The sequence below is a fragment of the Bison bison genome, unplaced genomic scaffold (genome assembly GCF_000754665.1).
Source record: "Bison bison bison isolate TAMUID 2011002044 unplaced genomic scaffold, Bison_UMD1.0 scf7180017864495, whole genome shotgun sequence".
Classification (NCBI taxonomy): domain Eukaryota; kingdom Metazoa; phylum Chordata; class Mammalia; order Artiodactyla; family Bovidae; genus Bison; species Bison bison.
Genome location: NW_011495054.1, coordinates 5,513,416 through 5,536,309, shown reverse-complemented (window position 1 = coordinate 5,536,309; position 22,894 = coordinate 5,513,416). Strand labels below are relative to the sequence as shown.

The window sequence follows — 22,894 nt, the reverse complement described above, 5'->3', positions numbered from 1 at the left end:
TATTTCCTTATTCACTTTTTTAAAAGATCCTATTTATGAATACTGTCTGTAATAGTCCCCAAAACAGGAATCGGCAACAATACAAGTACCCATCAACAGGAGACAGATTGAATGAATTTTGTACATTTCTAAAACGGAGTTCTCTTAAGTCACTAAAAAGAATTAATCAAATCTGTGTTTACTATATATGGAAAGACGCCCAAGATACATTTTAAGGCGGGAGAATATCAAGTTGTAAATCATTACATCTAAAAGAATTTCATTTTTATGTTAAATAAGAATAGTTATGTTAGTATATGCATAATATAAATACATTTGGAAGACACCAAAGTCTTTTTCAAATAAATGTGGAAGATATCAAACTATTATCAAGAGTAATTTCTGTCAATCATATCTCAATAAAACTGGGGAAAAAAACATCCTGGGGTGACAGGGTCTAGGAACTAACATTTTTTTCACACCATACATTTCTGTCCTAATTTAGGATTTTTACAATGGACATGTATTTATTTTAAAATTTTAAAATGGAAAAAAAATCTTTCTTTGAAAGAGATACATTATTGAGACAGAATTCAATTAGGCTTATAAGGAAAGTGAAGTCGCTCAGTCGTGTCTGACTCTGTGACCCCATGGACTGTAGCCTACCAGGCTCCACCCTCAAGGGATTCTCCAGGCAAGAGTACTGGAGTGGGTTGCCAGTGCCTTCTCCAGGGGATCTTCCCAACCCAGGGATTGAAGCCGGGTCTCCCTCATTCCAGGTAGACGCTTTAACCTCTGAGCCACCTGAGAAGATCATCTTTTTACTACAACATATTAAAAAGTGCTGTAATTCAGGAGAAGAGACAACTTACTGTTCACCTTCAGCAGGAGGAGTCCAGGCCTCTTCAATCAGTCGAAAGACAGAATCGAAATAAGTCAGATAGAACTGCCAGTCATCTGAGCTAAAATCAGATTGAATGGTGCACACAGGATTAAACCCAAGTTGTGACAAATCTGCCTGAGGAACCATGATACTCAACTTATTTTCTAAGTGATATTTTAGTCTTCATTAGGAGAAATCCAATCTTCCCTCTGGGTTTCTTCTAGAGCCCTAAAAGGGCAGCAACTCCAAAGATATTTTCAAGGTCAAACACTTCTAAGAAGCTATTTTTTCCTTCAATAAAATAACCAGGTCTAAAAACCTAATATTTTTTTATAGAAAACCCGCCACATCAGTGCTTCCTAGGTGGGCTGGGGGGAGACCAATACTTAGTTTGACAAATTAATGAAATTTCAGCATTCATTCTGAATACTCAGCATCCTGGTCGCAAAAGTTTCACTATACCTCTTTACTGAAAGATGAAGGCTCATCAAAAACTTTTAAAAAATATCCAGGACACACAACTAAAGGACTTCACTTTATGCCCAGAAATCTCAAAAGATATAGTCCAAAAAAATCAAAAAGCCCCACTCTATTCTCATAGTCCAAGAAGCATCTACTTACTTTTTCAGTAAGAGGCGCCGAGAAAGGGCGTTACACTCTGGCCACCTGCTCAGTTTCTTATACATAGCCATGCATTTATTTTCCCGACTCTGAATCTCACTTGTCAACTTCTCTACAATTAAAAGCAATAAAAGCTAGTAAGCTGGTTTCATTTTCACTCAGAAATCAGAACAAAGTCCAAATACAATAAGGAAATTGTCACATGTTCTTAAAATTCACTCTCTCAGAAAATGGGATCACCGTTAGATACAAAGTTCTATCTCATACAGGTTATTTTCCTGAAAAGAAAAATAGTATATTTCTGATGTAAACTTTTAAATCCTGTTTTCCTATAAAATAAAAGGATCCAAAACATATAGAGTTGAAGATCTAGTATATGGGATACACATAAAATCCCAAGAGTATCTGAGGACTATATATTTAGACCATAGACTGACCATCCACACACTTTCAAAACACTGAATAAGCTTGGCCTTGAACAAGATGAGAAAGGGGAGATGTTAGGAGGAAGATGAAAAGAAATGAATCAAATTCTTCTGACAGCTGGGAACAAAAAAACTAGGATTAAATTTCTGACCAAAAAAAAATAAATAAATAAATTTCTGATCAAATTACATCTGCCCTGTTCTTTTAAAACAGTTTAGCAGATTAAGGATGCCAACAATTACATTATGAATTTTCTATAGAAAATTTAAACTTTAACTATCCATAGAACTACAACCTAACTGAATAAAAATACAAAGTTGACTTCTACTCACCTGCAAGGAGGCCAAAGTTAGAAAGTAACATTAAAAATAAAAACAAAACTCTTCCTACATTTTACAGAATTAAAATAGTTAAAACTATCAGTTACTGATGTGGTTTTAGTAAAGGATACATTATTGTTGTATGAAACAAAATCTTTTTCATGGCTGGACCTAATGAGAGTTATGAGGCCATAAAAGAAACTGACCATAAAGTCACAATTAAAAAACAGAGTTGTCAAAACGATAACTGCATTCCCATGAATTTCTCCTAAGGAAATCAAAGATGTGTAAATATTTAGGAAACAAATTGTTATAAATGTCTAAAACCAGAGAAATAGTTAACACCATCCATGAAGTTCATACAAATAAATTTTCCAACAAAAAGGAAAAAAGTATTTTCACAACAACAGAAAAGAGCTCTAACTTCTTTAACACGTAAAGTGCGCTTGCAAATCAATAAGAAGATTAACCAAATTTTTAGAAATAGGGAAAGACTAAGGAAAAGCAGCACAGAGAAGAAAACATTAATGATTTTTAAACAATTGAAAAAATAATTATGCTCCCTCATGGCTAAATAAAAAATTGTTAGGGTATGTTTTATCTAACTGAAAAACAAAAAGTTTGATAATATAGATGGGTAAGTATGTAAAGAAACAGGCCCTCAATTACCTCCTAATTTTCCTCTGATAACATCCAAGGCTTCCTGGTACTTTCCCAAACGTTCCAGGATCATATAATAAAGTTCAACCTTATAGAAAAAACAAACAAAAAGTGTAACCACTGAAACTTTTCATTAATAAAGAGATATGTCATTTATATATTTTTTAAAAGCTGTCTAATAGAAAAGAACACTATCTTCAAATAAGATGAAATTAACAGTGAGAATCAGGCAGCAGTATCTCCCCTATCTGTGTATATCTCAACCGAGAACACTTGCTCGAAGCACGCAAGAAACAACAGCTCCTTCATTCACCACACCTGGGCTGGGGAATTCCACAGTTTCACATTTACACCAAAGACAAGAGTGAGGAACTAGTTCTCTAAAGGGAATAAAGCAACAATTCATAATGTTGTAAAAGTATCAAAAACATGCAAATACAAAAGTGGGGTTTAAATTACTCACTTCAGCCTCTGCTTCTATCTTGTCCTCTTTCACCATTTTTTCTACCATTCTCTCAGCCAGGGGCAGAAACATTGTTTTTGAAAGGTTTTCATCCTGTGCTGATATAGACTGGAGGAGAAAGATACATATTTCATTCTAATTTCTTCCCTGTTTGCACTATTTATATTATCGCCAGGCAGACTATTATTGTGACTCTGGCCCATAATTAACAAACCACTATGTCAAATATCAAACCTAATTTGAATTTACCAAGAAGATACATTAGAGATGGTTTGCTTTACAAGAGATTTCTTAAGATTATCTTACACATTCTTGAAACTGTTTCTACAATATGACCTAACTTTTAAATAGGTCATTCAAACATTTTTCTTGAAATATATTAAGGGGGTTATGTTTATACTGTTTATTATAGATAAACGGTACCAAGCATTTGAAGAGAAAAGCTTTTGCGATGTCTTCTTGAGATGTTCACATATTATAAGGAAATGCCAATTTCTTCTATTTATAGCATGGCTTACTTAACAGCTACAGTTGCCTCAGACTGATCATTAAAATCGACACATGATATTAATCATTTTAACATTGCCAAAGATTCTGCCCCGAGCTCATTTGCCTCCTGTAAACAACCTTTCAGAGTAGTTATTATGCTTATTTTATAGATAAACTAAGGTTAAAAAGATTTCCCAACAGCTCAAGACATGGGATAAAGCCAGTATTTGAAAAGCAGACTAGTCTGAGCCTCTCTGTTCTAAACTGCTACATTTTAACACCTTCCTCCCGGTTCCTCTCATACACAATATCTCATTTTGGTCCTCACTGTGGCTCTGGGAGATAAGCATCTCCATCAGGCAAAAGAGCAGGCTGAGGCTCAAAAAGAAGTGACAAAACAAGGTCACCCAGTTCAGCGATCTGTTCACTAACCAACAATATCAAACATTTCCGGGCTCATACTTGATCAAGCAACCTAGTAATAGATCCAATGTTAAGGGGAAATACACTGTGTATTACACACAAATAAACCAATATATCAACTCATAAAGAATATCAAAACTCAATTCAAAAAAATCAGCTGACAGTGTATCAAGTCCCTGTTTGACACATGCTGCAACACATCACCCAAGATGTTCAGAGGACACATTAAGGACAATTACTGTACACAAAAATAAAAACAAATCTCAATCCCATTCTGAAGGCCATACTCACTTGCATAATTAAGCTCATCACAGACCAAAAGTAGTAAGGGTTTTTGGGGACAATCTTATATAGAGCCATGCCAGCCTGAAAGACAGAGAGCCATAAATATTTTGTTTAGAAAACATCAGACAGAGAGCAGTTAATGATATGTGGCAAGAAGTTTCCAAGGAAAATAACCACATGTTTACATATGCCAGTTACTGTAAGTGCCTAGTAACTTGATGGATATGCTCTATAGGCTAATAAGAGAGGTAATCAAAATGGCAAATTTTTACAAGATCAGGAATGATATTTCACCTTTTAAAGCACATTTTCTCAAACTGAAGCCCAGTGTTCCTAGAGAACACTGCATTCCAATATAGTTCTCATAGACTACCAAGCAAAAACAAATGTGGCTTATGACTATATATCAATAAACAAACTTTACTGAAGCCACTGCACTAATCAATTAGAGTAAAATAAAAAAATACAGCATATTTAAACTTCAAAGTTAGACAAAATTACTATGACAGTATTCAAAAAATAATTCTTAGGAAAACATTCAAGTTCTTTCAAGATACCATTAATTAGAATTGAACCCCTTCATTGTATAATGTATAATACTCAAATACTTAAAAGCAGAAACATGGCATAAAGGAGCAAAAATCTATTTATGTAAAACTGAGAATCTGTCCATAATTGCCCAATTAGTAATCAATGCTAAGAACTCTGTCAGCTAATTATCATAGTCACTATTGAAAAAAACACATGGAGCCCCTATTACATTAAGTGGAAGGAAACGTCTATTCCTGCCAAGAATACAAAGATTGAGTCCTGATCCCCAAGGCACTTAAAAGCTAGGTGGAAAGAGCAATATTCAGACAACTAAAAATATTCTTGGCAATAAAAACAAACATCCTACAGGGGAAAGTCCCTGGCAGTCCAGTGGTTAGGACTCAGCACTTCACTACTGGGGGTGGGGTCTGATCCCTGGTCGGGGAACTAATAAGATCCCACAAGCCACCGAAAAAACAATCACAAACAAAAAAAATATCCTATACAGAAACACCATGCTAGGGTGTTTCCAGGGGCTTGCCAGGTGGTGGAGCAGTAAAAGAATTCGCCTGCTATGCAGGAAACGCAGACTTCGCCCCTGGGTCAGGAAGATCCCTTGGAGGAAGAAATGGCACCCCACTCCAGTAGTCTTTCCTGGGAAATCCCATGGACAGAGGAGCCTGGCAGGCTACAGTCCATGGGATTTTGTAAGAGTTGGACATGACTTGGTGACTAAACAACAACAGGGTGTTTCCAAGGAAAGCAAGGTTAATAAGTTTGTTTATTCCTTTTTATTTTTTTAAGGAAAAGCAGAGAAGAGCCTTCTCCAAAGTAGCAGTCTTTCAGATGGAACTTGAAGGTCAAACACAATGTCTAAAAGCAAAGATGTGGCGGTAAAAATACATATAATCATTTGGAGTGAATGGATAAGTGAGTGAATCAACTTCTTAGTAGAAGCAAAATGAATAACTAAACAAAAACATTAAAGAAAAGACACGCTGACAAGAACAAGTAGGACATCTAGCAGAAGCAAAAAATTAAGAGCAGTAGAAGGGAAAAGGGCTAAGAGGTAGACAGAGGTACCTTTGTTATTAAGGCATTCAAAAAGGAAGCTACATAGAGTAACACTGTGACATTGTATAAATCTATACTCCTCCAAAAAGAGTGTTTTAGCAGTACGGTGAAGAAAGAAAATAGGGAGAAAGAACAGGGGAGGCAAGGAAGAACTAAACCGAGAATCGGTATATGAAACAGGGAATTCTCTGGCTGCCCAGAGGTCAGGACTCTATGCTCTTATTGCTGGGGGATGGGATGATCCCTGGTCGGGAAGTAAGATCCTACAAGCCCTGTGGCCAAAAAAAAAAAAAAACGGAGAGAGAGAGAGAGAGAGAAACCTCAAAAACACCTTGGAGGCAGAATCAAGATGATCTAGATGGTGAAACACCAAAAGGGAGGGGATATATCTGTATGTGTGGCTGATTCATCTTGCTATACAGTAGACACTGACACAATATTGCAAAGCAACTAACTATATGTCAATAAAAAACTAAAAAAAAAAAAAAAAAAAGACTCTGGAGACAAAACGGACATAGAGGATAAGGAGGAGAGTCCAGGATGGCTTGAGGTCCCTGTTTCTAATACCAAACTGGAGAAATGAAGTGGAAAGCATTAAAAAAAAATTTTTTTTCGATAATTTGGGTAAGGAAAACATTTTATAATGACATACAGAAATAAAAAGGAATATTAATATGAATTTCTAACATAAAAGAAAAATTTCATGCCTATACCCTACTGTCTTAGAGGTGCTAGCATTCTGTTGCTACAGAGAATTTCCAACCACAGAGAAGCTGGAAAAACGCGGCCACAAATTGGTGACTCAGAGAATAGGAATGTTACTAACAGAAAAAGAAAGTCTAGTCATCTATCATATGAATAACTAGCAACTCTTCATTCAAGGTGGCTTTAAATATTACCTGCTGGAGATATCTGTGGGGCAGAAATCCTTAAACTTTGATTCCCTGGCTTCCCTCCCTCTTACCTAAACCAGTTTATGCAAATTGCTCATTATTTAACAAATATTTAGCATATGTTATTCTAGGAACTAAGGATTCAGTAGTGAACAAAAACCCTTACTTTTAAGAAACACAGCATGTAATTTATAAAATACCTATTACCCCAGACGGACATACCATTTCAAAATAAGCATACATACGAGCTGAGAACTGTGATTACCTTGAGCAGCAACAAAGGTAGAATAAGAACTAAGAAACTCCATTCTAAGACATTTAACACTAGAGGACTCCATTCTTCCAATACATTAGACTAAGACAATGCAAAAGCAAGCTATGGTTAAAACATTGAGAAGCTGTAACTACTAAGCCAAGTCAAAGCAACAATCTCCAAAAAGCAAGCTGAAAAATTATACATATCTCTGGCAACAAGTTAAACCGTACACAAATAAAAGATGATCAAGTGGCAGATTATTTTTTCCTTTTCTCAAAATTTACCTTAATATTGCCATTGCATGAACTTCTACTTTTTATTTTATGTATTTATATTTTATAAAATATATATTTCAAAAATGTATTTTGTGGGATCATAAAATTAACAAAAGCTTTTTAAAAAAACAAAGAACAGAAAGTAAGTTGGAAAGTATCCACAGCCCTATACCCTGGCAATATTTCAGTACATACATCTAATATCTTTTATTAAGGAGGGGTGGATGGGAGAGGAGTGGGAGAAGGCCATTTTACAACCTGCTCTCTTCAATCACTACTGGGATATCTTTCTATGTGAACAAATAAAGACACACAGTACCACGCATGGGTGCAGGGAGTGAGAATGAGGTGTTGCAGTTTTTCTACCACATAGGTGAACTGTAATTTCTTTATCTGCATCCATATTAATGTGTATTTAATATGCTTTACTTAAAACATATTCCTAGAAGTAAAAATGATACTAAGATTTACATGTATATGTTAGTGTTACCAATTTTAAAAATACACCCATTTTACAACAGAAGAAAAATTATAATTTCTGAATACTTTTCCTGAGAATATAGTCCAACAATAAATAAAAATGATAAAATTTCTTCAAAGAATTATATTTGGGCCCCCCAAAATTCTTCCAGGTTAAAAACTTGCCAAGGTGAATATAAAGATAGATATTTAAAGGATGTATCTTAATACAGTATCTTCCACCTTCCCTGTTTATCTAGTGTTACAGTTTGATACCAAGTGAAAGTGTTAGTTGCTCGGGTTGTGTCCAGCTCTTTTGCAACCCCATGGACTATAGCCCACCAGGCTCTTCTGTCCATGGGATTCTCTAGGCAAGAATACTGAAGTGGGTTGCCATTTCCTTCTCCAGAGGATCTTCCTGACCAGGGATCAAACCAGCGTCTCCTGCAGGAGATCCTGCATTGGCAGGCAGGTTCTTTACCACCGAGCCACTTGGGAAGCCTGATATTTCAAGTAAATAAGACCAAATAAAAACCCAAGTAGGAAATATCTGCCTTCAAAACATATTATATCCACAAAGCATTTCTTTAAAAAATTCTAGCTTGACATCATAACCCTTTATGAGCTTAACTGGGCAAATTTCATTTCTCTGGGAAGCCAGTTTTACTCACGTATCAGCCCCAATGTATCCAAATGAGGCACCTTCATACGTATACAAGGAACACGAAAAATGTGCTAACTAGCAGAGAAGGAGAAGCTACATCCAGGGGGAAAAAAAAACGCATCCCAAGCAACAGGGATTTGTTACCCCGCCTGTGGATTTAAAAATCTTAGCAGGCTATATACACAGTTGAATTTACAAAATAGATGTAAACTTTTAAAGCTAATTTTTCTAGTCTGTTCAGTTATTGCTCTGGGATTTCTGCCCATTTTCTGAAAATATACCAGAGATCTGATGCAGTGGGACAATCTAAGGGTTGTCCTTTAGATTGTTCTTACTAGAAGCAAACAAAACATACATTAGGCCACAAAAGAACAATCACGTTTCCCAAATAAATCAGTTAAAGAATCTGAATAGTTGGTTCATCTTTAAAACACACAAATATCTGGTTGATCCACACACACAAATACATAGACTGACTCCTATACATGTATGCAAGCATACACGTGCAGACACACACACGTACACAAGTGCAGTTAAACCACAGCAAAAAGGCTTTCCGTGAAAATCCCACAGCCCAGGAGGCTTGGGTATCAAGTTACCTGTTGCATTTTCTTGTATTCGCCCACTCTGGCATAGGCCATGAAGAGGTGAGAGTGATACTCCTCACTATTGGGAACTTTCTTCACAGCTGCCTCATAAAGTTTTGTGACTAACTCCGCTAAGACAAAGAGAAACAGGATTTTAATTACTGATGTCTAACAAATCTTAGCAGTAATGTTTTTTTCCTATTTGGAGGAAACAGATGTCTCCTATCATTAAAGAAAAAGAACTATCTGCTTTGCCTCACCTGATCATTACTCTTCCCTTGCTCAGGTGTTTTCAATAAAGAATGGACTAGGTCAGCCCCCAATGACATTTATAACATATAAGACTCTCCAGGATCTATCTAGCCTTTCTGTCTTCTTCCAAATTCCTTCCGCCTGACACTTTATGCTCCAGCTACATCAAAATATCTGTAGTTCCACGAGATTCCCTGTGCTGTATCGTATCTCCATGAAGTCACATTGTTTCCCCTGCCTGGATTCCCCTTTCCTCTCTTTTCTACTGAGAGAACATCACCTAAGACCCAGTTCAAATGTAATCCCCTCTTGCCAGGAACAGGGCTTCCCAGGGGGCACAGCAGTAAAGAATCCACTTGCCAAGGCAGGAGATGTGTGTTTGATCCCTGGGTAGGGAAGATCCTCTGGAGAAGCAAATGGCAACCTGCTCCAGTACTGTTGCCTGGAAAATTCCATGGACAGAGGAGCCTGGGGGGCTACAGTTGATGGGGTCATAAAGAGTCAGAGAAGACGTAGCACACGCACATCCATGCACGCTGCCAGAAACTATGCAAGTTCAAATGTAATCCCTTCCTGACACCATCTCTGCTCCTCCACCTCAGTTTGATCACTGCTTCCTTCTGCCACTTTTAAATCTTTTAAATAACTTTCTTATACAATGTATTAATATATAATGTAATATACTATCTATTGATCTATTTTTCCTTATAAACTATGAGTAACATGAAAGCAGAAAGAATACCTTTCCTTTATGATTCTAGTACACTACTTGTCATAGAAAAACTTTCAACCAATACTTGTAGGATAATTTTTTTTTTTTAACGCTAGGAGAGAATTCATAGCACTAAACTGACATAATTCCTAAATAATCAGATATACCTCAATTCTTAAGTTTTAATCTTTTATAAGAATGAAAAACAAAACTAAACTATAAAATAACATTTTCTGCCTGCTAGGTTGGCAAAAAAATTGTTTTTTTTCCAGTTTTACTGAGAAATAATTGACAAAAACTGTATATTTTTAGGAGCACAACATGATGGTTTGATGGCAAAAAATTTTTAAGTCTAAGAACACCAATGACAAAGATGTGAAGCAACTAGAACTCTTATACACTGCTAGAGGGAGGGTAAATTTAGAAGCAAGCTGACATCATGTTTATCTTTAAGCTGAACCTACACCCTATGACCTAACACCTCCATTCCTAGATTCTAGTGTACTCACCCAAAAAAGTATTTTGTGGCAGAGAGTGTGAATTAACTACAAGCACTTGGATATTAGGTGAAAAGTGCAAGTTACAGAAGATGTACAGTATGAGGCCATTTACATTAAGTCCAAGAATAAGCAAAACTAACAATGTATTGCTTAGAAAAACAAATGTGAAAATATTTTTAAAGAAAAGCAAGAGAATTTAAAAAAATATTCAGGATAGCAAATCCCTCTTACAAAGTTAAAGGGGAAATGAGATTGACAAAGGACAGACAGGAAGTCCTCTAATCGCAGGCATGCCTCATTTTTTTATTGCACTTCCCTTTACTGTGATTTGCAGATACTGTGTGTTTTACACATTGAGGGTTTTGCAGCAACCCTGTGTCTAAACAAATCTATCATTTTTCCAACAGCATTTGCTCCCTTTGTGTCACTGTGTTACATTTTTGGTAATTCTTACAATATTTCAAACTTTTTCGTTATTATAAAGTTATGGTGATTTATGACCAGTGATTTTTTTTAAATCTATTCATTTATTTGGCTGTGCTGGGTCTTTGTTGCTGATCATGGGCTTTCTTTAGTAGTGGGGAGTGAGAGCTACTCTCTAGTTGCGGTTCATGGGCTCCTCATTGTGGTGGCTTCTCCAATTGCAAAGCACCAGCTCTAAGGCACACAAGCTTAGTTGCCCGCAGCATGTGGAATCTTCCCAAACCGAGGATCAAACTTGCGACCCATGCATTGGCAGACAGATTCTTAACCACTGGACAACTAGGCAAGTTCAACCAGTGGCCTTTGAAGTTACTACTGGAATTGTTTGAGAGCACCACATATCATACCCATATAAGACCTTGAACTTAATCAACAAATGTTTGTTGTGTTCTGACTGCTCCATTATCTAGCTGTTCCTATCTATCTCCCTCTCCTCAGGCCTCCCTATTCTTTTAGACACAATATTGAAATGAGGCCAGTTAATAACCCTACAACAGCCTCTAGTGAAAGGAAGAGTCACATGACTGGCACTTTAAATCAAAAGCTAGAAATGACTAAGCTTAGTGAGAAAGGCATGTAGAAAGCCAAGACAGGCTGAAAGGTAGGCCTCCTGTGCCAGTTAGCCAAGTTGTAAATGCACAGAAAAGTTCTTGAAGGAAGTTAAAAGTACTACTCCAGGGAATTCCCTGGATGGGGAATCAGATCCTACAAGCCAAGAGGTGCAGCCCTCCCCTAAAAAAAAGTATTATTCCAGTGAACATATACATGATAAGAAAGTCAAACAGCCTTACTGCTGACATGGTTTTAGTGATCCGGGTAGACAATCAAACCAGCCATGATATTCCTTTAAGCCAAAGCCTAACCCAGAAGAAGACCCTAACTCTCTTTAATTCCATCAAGGTTGAGAGAACTGGGGGAAAAATTCATGTGACTCACTTTATTGCAATATTCACTCTAATGTGAAACCAAACCCAGGATATATCCAAGGTATGCCTATACTAATAATGCTCGATTTCTTAAGCTGGGTGGTAGGTTTATGAATGTTCATTTACCTCACATCAAATGTTCTAGTGTGTTACATAAAACATACTCTTCTATAACATGTATTATTAAAGATATGTATCTCATAACAAAACATTTAAGAAATCAACAAGGAAAAACCTTATCTACAGATGAAACTGTACGCTACCTAGGATATCATCAGAAATAATCTGGCAGGCAGAGGGGTATAGATTAAAACTGACCATGTGTCAATAATTGCTGAAGGTGAGTAATGGGCACACTGGGGTTTATTATGTTATTCTGTTTCTATGTTTGAAATTTTCCATAATAAGAAGTGGGAAAAGGGGCTTCCCTGGTGGCTCAGTGGTGAAGAATCCAGCTGCCAATAAGGAGACCCAGTTTTGACCCCTGATCCGGGAAGACCCCACATGCCTCAAAACAACTAAGCCCATGTGCCACATGCTCGAGCCTGTGCTCTAGAGCCCGGGAGCTGCAGTACTGAAGCCTGTGCTCTGCAACGAGAGAAGCCACCAAAGTGAGAAGCCCGCGCACTGCACCAGAGAGCGGTCCCCGTCCACCCCAACTGGAGAAGGGCCAGCGAAGCAGCAACGAAGACCCAGCACAGCGAGAAATATGTTTTTTAAAGTGCGGAAAAAGCAACTCTTTCATTTAGCAAATAAAAATGTCATAAATAAAATTCAAGTCCTCATTCCAATTCAAGGATCCTAATATGAGCAAAATAGCCACTCTGTCCACAGCCTTTGCAGGCCATGATCAATGCATTAGTTTACTTGCTGTCATCCATCAAATCACAAGTGGTAAGTAAATTAGACAAATACAGAAGTCAACCAGAAATAGCCAAAAAATGAAGCACAGTTTTAAAAACAGTGGAAAGAAAGAAACGTACGTCGGTGCATCTCCCGGTAAAGAATAGTCAGTGCCTGCAGCGAGTTGTCATCTGTGGGTTCAAGAGCGGCCACCTCCTGTGCCAAGATGAAAGCTTCCTCTTGCTTTCCAGTTCTCTGTAAACCAATTGCCTTTAACACCTGAGAGAAAAGACAAAACTGCTTTTAAAGGACAGAAAAGGAAATGTGAACCAAAGAAAGGCAATTTGAAAGCACAAGGTAAATTATAAGATATGCCTATGTTGCAAATCAACTATTTTACTAAAAATATCAGCAAATAAAGATTCTTTCCTATTTCAGTCATATTAAGAATGCACAAAGCAAAACAAAAAAAACGTACAACATCCCTTAAAGGGACCCTGTGAAAACAGAATAATTAAATTAGAGGAGTCATGTCCAAAGAAAAAAGCAGTGAGCTTTTAATTAAATACTATTTATGGCATTTAAGGGATCAGGAAAATATATGGCCTAAGAAATACTCTGAAAAACACAGGCACTAAAGAGATTAATGAAACACCTTTCCCTTTAAAGATTACAATATATAACCCACCAAATATAAGTAACTCGAAGGCAAATGAACGTACCTTAGCACAATGAAGATCTTTATGCTTTTTCAACAACTTATCTGCTTGCTGAATTGCCATTTTATTATTACCATTATCAAGATAATCTATAAAAACAGAAGTTAGGGTCATTATATTCCTTCAACAACAAATATGAAAAATGCATAGGCTAGTATCAGATATTTCAAAAAGTGTCCTAATATGGTATTTAAAAATATCACGGAGTGATATGAACTCTAAACAGCCAGGATGGTCCAGAACCCAATCTTATATTTTGTTATAGTCATTTCTCATCCAAAAGCAATATAATCCAGTTATACTAGTCCTTAATGAAGACTCAAGACCAAATACATTTAGATGACAGATAACACTAATATTTTTACCTATGCCAAACAAATGGATTTAGTCACACAAAAATTAAAATATCTAAAAAAACAGTTTATTATACTCAAACTTCAAATCTACCAAATGGACCACATTCCCTCAATAAAATGTGTACTGTGTACTTATTATGCCACAGAGTTAAGAATAATTTGCTGGGGGAAAAAAAGAGAGACAGTAACAGGGGTGGCAAATTAAATCCAACAATATTAGGAGTAGACAAGGTAGGAAAAACAGTTCTTTCATATACATTAGTTGAAAGAGAAACTAGCACTGACTCTGAAGAAAAATTGCCTTCTAAGTTCCCTAACCTATGCATCCATTCCCAAACTCGAGGAATATGGAGACTTGCTATAAAATTTTGTTAAGGAAGAAAAGCAATCAATTATTATTCAAAAGTAGAATAAAAGCAAAGATTAATTTCCAAATGAGAGGATCTAAAAGAAAATGAGAAGTGTGTTAAATGGGCAACAGTGGTAGATGTGAATTCTATATACAGGAAGATGACTGAACGCTGACCAGGCTACAGCCTACTACTACCACCAGGTCCCTCTTGGCTCATCGAGGTCCCAAATCAGCAGGGGAACAGACAAAACGCCAACAACTCAAGTTAATCTATGGACCAAATGCTGGTGAGGACAGGGAACAAAAGCAACTCTTATTGGCTGTCGGTGGGAACGCAAAAATGGCACTGCCACCTTGGAAGACAGGCTGTTTCTTAAAAAACTAAACATACTCTAACATGATCCAGCTCCTTGTTATCTACCCAAATGAGATGAAAACTTACTTTCAGACAAAAATCCGCACATAAATGTTTACAGCAACTTTGTACGTAATTGCCGCAACTTGAAAGGAACCAAAGTGTCCTTTGGTAGGCAAATGGATAAAAAAACTGTGGTACATCCATCCATCCAATGAAATATTATTCAGTGATAAAAACAAATAAGCTAGCAAGTCAAAGGAAAAAAAACAGAGGACTCTTAAATGCACACTGCCAAGAGAATGAAGGCAATATGACAAAGCGACATACTATATGATTCCAAGCATATAACAGTCTGAGAAAGGCAAAAATTATAGGCACAGTGGAACAGTCGGTGGATGCCAGGAGCCGAGGGAAGGATGAATAATCGGAGAGCAGGGATTTTTCAGTGCAGTGAAGCTATATGATGCTGTAATGACGGTATGTGTCAATTTTTCATTTGTCAAAACCCACAGAAAGTGCAACATACAGAATGAACTCTAATGTAAACTAGTAAACTAGGGAGTTAACAATAACACATTACATTGGCTCAGCAACTGTAGCAAACGCACACCAGTGCAAATGTTAGTAACACGGGAAACTGCCGGGAGAAGAGCGGGGTGTGTGGGTGAATAGGAAAAACCGCTCTAGGAAAACAAAGCTGATTAACTTGAAAGTAAGAGGTGTTATAAATGGGAAATAAGGCGGTAGCTGCTGATTCAGAACACAGAAAGATGGCTGAACACAAGCTAGTTCACCATCCACTACAACTGGTCCCTCTTTGCTCCTCAAGGTCCCAAGTTAGCAACGGGGAGAGAGGAGGCCAAGACAACTCAAAATCATTCGGCCCTGGTGGCTCAAGGCCAAATAACAGAAACACTATCATTTTACCTGACAGCTTCAAGTTTTCTCCAATGAATACTTTGCCACAACTTTTAAAAAACCACCACAAGAACACATGAGTTTCATCTCTAGTCCTTCTTCAAGGCACTTAATACCAATGAGCACCAATAATGCTAGGTACAGTGATTAAGAAGACTTACTCTGGAGGAAACACAATCTAAAAAAGACCAAAGATTTAATACTCAGGTAGAGCGAAATCACAGAAATTTAAAAGCACACAAAATCTTGGCCTGAATACCTAATACCAGTTTTCTTAAATTCTTAGTTCAGCCGACAGGCCACCATTTGTCCTTACAGAATATCTGAGAGACGTTTCAGTTCAATAAATGATATCTTCTCTAATAACCTGGTGTTGGTCTCATGCAGAGTGAGTTCTAAGTTATGTCTGACTCAATCCTGTAAGACTCCAGGTTCATGGACCACATCTTGAAGCCTTCTCAAAGAATAGGTATCTTTGGTGAAACCCCAGCTCTGAGGATCGCCCCGTAAACGGATCAGACCAGAGGTTAGCACTACAAGGATATTTAACTTTTCCTCTCTGTTGTTGACAAGGCTCTGATATATTAATATGCTGTACCCTTGCCCTCTTCCCTGGGAATGGTTTCCACAGACTCTGCTGAAGGGGTAGAATTGGATGAGCATGTCTAGATCACGTAACTGAAGCCCAATGGAGTGGACATCTGACCCAAGCTGGGTAAACCTGGTAATCTATAACTGCAATGCTGAAACCTAGAGTCAGAAAGCTATGTAGAACTCCATTTGGAAGGCAATAAATACTTCCAGTTTGAGATCATCTGGGGCAGGTCCAGAATTTCCATCTGGAAGGAGCCTTGCTGCTAAGTCACTTCAGTCGTGTCTGACTCTGTGCGACCCCATAGACGGTAGCCCACCAGGCTCCCCTGTTCCTGGGAATCTCCAAGCAAGAACACTGGAGTGGGTTGCCATTTCTTCTCCAGGAAGGAGCCTTGGGAGATGCAAATTTGTTAATGGGGAGTGAAAAAGGGAGTAATCTCTTGGCTCTTCATTCATGAAACATTTATAAAAGAATAATGTCAGTTATCTTTATCAAAAAATAGATGCGGGGGTGGGGGGGGGAGATAGGGGGCAGTGCTGATTAAGCAAACAACCTCTCCCTACTTTATCTTCAGCCAGCATTTGGGCCCTGCATAAGTGATGAGTAAGCACGTTAAAAAAAAAAAAGGCTTGAAGAACCTAGCAGAGAAAAGAATAGACACAAACAGATAAGAGCAGCAGAGACAAGTGTTTGAGAAAGAAGCTTCAGATCTTGACAGCCTTCCAGTTTCCATCAGGCTCCAGAACACTGCATTCCTGCCCTAGGCTCCCACAAGGGTTTATAAACAACCTCCTTCTACTTGAGCTTGTGTCAAAGGGTTTCTGCTCCTTGAACCCAAAAGAATTTTAACTAAGACATCCCACCACATTCAGCCTGCTGTCAGGCTCCCCCTTCCTGGAAGCCTACTGATTAATTGGTTGCTGAGTCTTTGGGAAATGTTTATTTCCATTTTACATCACTGACTTTGGGAAATGTTTATTTCCATTTTACATCACTGACTTTGTAATATAAATTATGTAGCATTTGGTGAAAAAAGGCCAAGAAAAATGATATCCTAAGTCTATTTTTTTAAGTCTTTTTAAAAGCTTACTCAAGGGTAATTGTGGCTTGACCATGAGGACTGGTATGGTTCCCTTAATGAGAGTAAGCCAGTCAGCCATCCACAAATCGGGCATAGGAAGTAAGATGACGTGTCGGTTAAAGCAGAGTTTTTCTTTCTTTTTTTTTTTTAAAAGCAGTGTTTTTCAAAGCATAGTTATCACTCCAACTACTCTGTTTTTAGGTGATCTCTGTAGGCAGTACTAGATAGCGCAGTGAGAAAGCTGACTTCTAATATTTCCTTTATATTAAGGAGATACTCAATTTGGCATTTGCCTGTCACTTCTTTAATATTTGTTAATGTCCCCCCCCCCATTTTTTCAAACAGAGAAGCAACAGGTCTCAGATTGAGAGTTTCACAACTATCAGAAACTAGTCAAGGGACTTCCCCGGCGGGCCAGTGGTCAACTCTATGCTTGCACTGCAGGGGGCACAGGTTCAATTTCTGGTTAGGGAACTAAGATCCTACATGCCACTGGTTCAACAAAAAAAAATTTAAGACTTTAATAACATTGTTTTGTTTTCATTGTATGTACTTATTCTTATGGTTTGCTTTCTCAGGGCAAGTGACAGATTTTCCACTAACAGTAACAATAAAGATTTGTTGTTGTTTAGTCACTAAGTGCAGAGAAGGCAATGGCACCCCACTCCAGTACTCTTACCTGGAAAATCCCATGGACAGAGGAGCCTGGTAGGCTGTAGTCCATGGGGTCGCTAAGAGTCAGACATGACTGAGAGACTTCACTTTCACTTTTCACTTTCATGCATTGGAGAAGGAAATGGCAACCCACTCCAGTGTTCTTGCCTGAAGAATCCCAGGGACGGAGGAGCCTGGTGGGCTGCCGTCTGTGGGGTCGCACAGAGTCGGACACAACTGAAGCGACTTAGCAGAAGCAGCAGCAGTCACTAAGTGAAGTGAAATGAAAGTCACTCAGTCGTGTCTAACTCTTTGCAACACCACGGACTATACAGTCCATGAATTCTTCAGGCCAGAATACTGGAGTGGGTAGTCTTTCCCTCCCCAGGGGATCTTCCCAACCCAGGAATCGAACCAGGGTTTCCTGCATTGCAGGCACATTCTTTACCAACTGAGCTATCAGGGAAGCCCTGTCACTAAGTCATGTCCAACTCTTCTGTAACCCTGTGGACTGTAGTCTGTCAGGCTCCTCTGCCCACGGGACTTCCCAAGCAAGAATACTGGAGTGGGTTGCCATTTCCTCCTCCAGTGGATCTTCCTGACCCAGGGATTAAACCTGCGTCTCCGGAACTGGCAGGTGGATGATTTACCACTGAACCTCCAGGGAAGCCCAATAATACAAATTATTTTTAAATAAATTTAACAGTCAACTTAGAGAAAAATATTAAGTAATTAATAGTACAGATGATATTATAATATAGCTAAAATCATCAGATTGGATAAAAGAATGATAGAAATCTGGGAAACACTGGGTTAAACCACTGGTAAGACTATCAAAATCTACTGAACGAATGAGCTAGCTCCGTTCCTGGGTAATACGGCCAACAGAAGCTCCCCTTCCCTGCAGGTGCAGACAGACGGCAGTAGGCCCTGACACATACAGGCCTACTGTCTACTGGCCCTGTAGAGAGGCCCTGGGACCAACATCCTTAAGAATCATAAGTCCAATCATACTTACGAATACTGACAATAGAAAAGGGATCAGTCTCACAAATAAAAAGGAAAGCCTTTAAATTAGGTGTCCTTGCAAATGCTTTTAAACCTTCCAGAGTAGCTGAAATTGACAACCTGTACTGTTTTCACTTCCTACAAGGACTTCAGAGACTACTCAAGATATTGCTCCAAATTTAGAAAAAGACAAGCTCCATTTTCAAATTACAATGTCCTTTGCTTAAAAATCCTAAATGCTTGAGAACACAAGTCTTGCTTTTACCAAGAACACAAATTGTAGGTGAAACATTCTTTTAATCAACAAGCCTTTGTTAAATACCTAACGTGCAAGATGGGGGGTGGTGAGGCTGAACTTAAAAACAAATAATGCCTTCGAACTGATGGCCTTCCATCCTGCATCTGGCCCTTTTAAACCTACTTCTCACACGGTATTCAGACTTATCCTTTTACAATGCGGGAGAAAGAGATACATACATACAAAGTGACCACAATAGGATATTCAAGGAAGCAATGATTAGTGATGGCTTCCTGTGATCAAATTGGACTTTTTTCAGTTAATTTTTACATAATAAAAATAATAGTCATAGTGAAAAAAAAAGTGATTCATATAGGTATAACATGAAAAGAATTATTAGTCTTGTAATCTTGCCCTACGCACCCACTGCCCTCTACTCTGTGCATGCTTCTAAGACTTTTCTGTGCATTAACATGTCTTTCTAAGTTTAAAATGCTTTTAGAATCTCAAAGTCTAAGAGCTTTTTAAAAGGTCAAGATTTCAGAACAGAAGACTACAGGTTGTGCCAAGTGACTTTTCTACAGAAAGAAAAGATAATATTCACTCACCAAGACACCCTATCACTCTTGGGGCGAAACAGGACAAGACTCACTGAGCTAACACCACCCAACAGAAGGTTCAGAATATATAGAATAATCATGTGAAGACTTGGGAAGTTTTAATAACGAACTATAGCAAAATAATTACCTGGAGTCTGGCCACACATGGAAGGGAAATGTCCTAAAGCACCAAAGAAGTGACTATCATTCAGGAAACACAGCTAGGAAACAGGTTACACATGATTCAGGCTAGAGCAAGACTGCAAGTCAGTAGCCAACAAGGACTACTGTGTAGCACGGGGAACTCCACTCAACATTCTGTGACAGCCTATATGAGAAAAGACTAAAAAAGCATGAAGACATGTATCACTGAGTCACTCTGCTGTACACCTGAAACAAACACAACACTGTGAATCAACTATACCCCAATAAAATTTTAAAAATAAGTAGACAAAAAAAAAAAAGACTGTAACTCAGTAACAAAGATTAGAATGGATCTCATGCCATAAAAGTATGTGTGTATTCTAAAGACTACAGAGGTATTTTTTCTTTGAAACTTCTCTAATTTTATTTTACAATTCCTGCATCCTATAAAAATTTATTAAGTGCCATATCTGACCATCACTTCCAACTCTACACACCCACTTACTACTAAAAACATTTTAAAATAATAATGGTAGAAGCAAGCACTGGAGCTCACCACGTCACATGGGAATACAAAATCTGTTCAGAACCACAAAGTACAAGAAAATAATTTTAGTGAAAGGAGACAACAATAAAGTAGGCATTCTGAGAAACTCAAGATGGTTTTCAAAAACCAAAACTGCAATACCCAAACTTACCAATTTATGAGTAAAGAGAAGCACTCTAAAAACATTCGACTAAACAACTAGCTATTACATACAGAGACATCAAAAACAGAATTTCAACCTACCATAATTTCACAATTAATCACCCTGTCCGCTTCTACCCTCAACAGCATCAGCAAAAGCTGAGGTCATAGGCAAAGTTTCTCACTGCTGTAAAATCCTAAACCTTGGGTATATAAATAATGTTGCACAAAAGGCAGTGGGGCTGCAGAATCCAAACTCAGTAAGGGCTGAGCTCTACAGTGAGAATGGCCACGTTCAAATTCCAGCTCCACAATTCACTAGCCGCAACCCTGAGCAAGTTCATCTCTGGCCTTCAGTTTACTACTATGCTCACAACAATCTTACCTCCCGAACAGGACAGTGAGCACACCAACAAGCACTCAGTCAATGCGGAGTGTTGCTGAACTTTGGGCTGGCGGGTCAGCACCACCAAGCATTAGCTCGTTCATGTGTCAGCTAATGAGATAAATTCAAGGGACAATAGTGGTTTAGGGGCACTAAGGTATTTAAACACAAAAGCAGAAGCTGTCCCAAGGTCCAGAAGTCAGAAGTGCAGTTCTTTCCCTAATTCTGCCAGTGTATATTAATTGCCTTGGAACTCCTAAAAAAAGTATCTTCTAATCTTCTTCCCATGTAACTATAAGAAAAGCTACATAATTCTGGCTTCAGTTTTAATATGACCTACGTATCTGGTTAACATAGCCTGATGTTTAATAATGTTAAAGGGACTAGCTTTCCTATTGGATAGTTCAAAACATTATTAATTCTAAGCAATTTATGGGGCACCAAAGACATAATCTTTGGTCCTCAAGAACGATTTTTAGAAATCCAATGATTCTTAAAAATATTCAATCTTTAAAAAAAAAAGTCTGCAAGCAGCTGCTATAAAGCAGTAATGAGCTACCAATTGTGAACTCTGGATTCAGCACTTACCCTCAAGTCACGCTTGTCTACTTCATCTCTGCCCTTTAAAATGTATACTGGAGGACACAAGACTTTACAGCCCTGGGAAAATGGAAATCTACCACTCTCCACCTTTGAGACCTTTGGCAAATCAGTGCCTTCAGCGCAAGCTAAGGTGATTTCTAACACAGTGGTTAAAAGAGTAAGTCTAGGACAGTCCACAGGGTAAACAAGATACCAGTTTCATGTTAGGTGAGTGACCTTAGACAAATCACACATCAATAAAGCCCCCAGTTTCCTCATCTGTGGAAAGAAGAGGGGGAGAAGAAGGGAGAAGGGGACTGGGAAAAACCACCCACCCCAGAAGAAAATGTGAAGATCAAACAATAATAAATATAAAAGGGCAAGGAAAGTGACTGACATAATTAGCAGACTATCCACATTATTATTGCTGTTAAATAATAATAATTATTATTATCAACAAAGCTGTTGCTAGAATCAAATAAGACTCGAGAGCAAAACATCATACAAATTACAAAAAGCACTACCAGTTGTACCAGAAACATAAAGTTCCCCCCATCCAAAAAAGTTAAATCATCTCAGCTTTGCGGAGAAGCCTCCATTTAACTAACATCTACCCTATAAACACGAGGCCTCCTTTTGCAAAAACCACTGACCTTGAAGCCTTCCTCACTATGAACTAGAACTATGAACTAGACCAAGACCACACAAGCATCTAAGGGGAAAGGAAATACAGACGGGACCACTGTCCAATTACAGAACGTCTCGATTACTGAAGAGGTTTTTCTCCCTTACTCAAATACGTGATTTTTCCCAACTGGAAGAGCAGAATGCCACCAAGATCTTAAAGCCTGAGGGTTGAGGTAAGCGTTATGAAAGGGGATCCACTTAGCACGCGGAAGGCAGGCTGCAAAGGAAAAACCAGAGAAGCTACAAGAAGGAAGAGCCCTCCCTGCATGCCCCTCGACACCAGCTATTGCAGTCGCTTCACCGCTATTTTGGACCCAAGACCCCCCCGCCCCGCCGCCCCCGCTTCCCACGTGTGCCCAGAGCAGCTGTTCCTCCACCAAAGGGCTCTGTATTGGGAGCCTCAAATCCGGGCCTGCTCCTGACTCGATATGGGTTGACCTTGCGTCAGCCCCTTCCCCTCCCTGGCCCTCTGTTTGTCCCTGTGCGCCAAGCACAGTTAGTCAGACAACACTTTAGGCCCCGCTCC

At 38.4% G+C, this 22,894-nt stretch overlaps 1 protein-coding gene across 1 annotated transcript in view; it reads right to left on the bottom strand.

Annotated features, from left to right (window-relative positions):
- The window catches only part of NAA25 (N(alpha)-acetyltransferase 25, NatB auxiliary subunit), a 66,641-nt gene that overhangs the window by 43,295 nt on the left and 452 nt on the right, over nt 1–22,894 (bottom strand). The window contains exons 2-9 of the mRNA XM_010828834.1: nt 13,727–13,812; nt 13,145–13,283; nt 9,301–9,419; nt 4,556–4,630; nt 3,353–3,460; nt 2,899–2,977; nt 1,484–1,595; nt 852–941 (exon numbers count right to left, since the gene is read on the bottom strand). Of these exons, the coding sequence (XP_010827136.1) occupies nt 852–941; nt 1,484–1,595; nt 2,899–2,977; nt 3,353–3,460; nt 4,556–4,630; nt 9,301–9,419; nt 13,145–13,283; nt 13,727–13,812 (808 nt within the window). The remainder of the gene's footprint in view (nt 1–851; nt 942–1,483; nt 1,596–2,898; nt 2,978–3,352; nt 3,461–4,555; nt 4,631–9,300; nt 9,420–13,144; nt 13,284–13,726; nt 13,813–22,894) is intronic.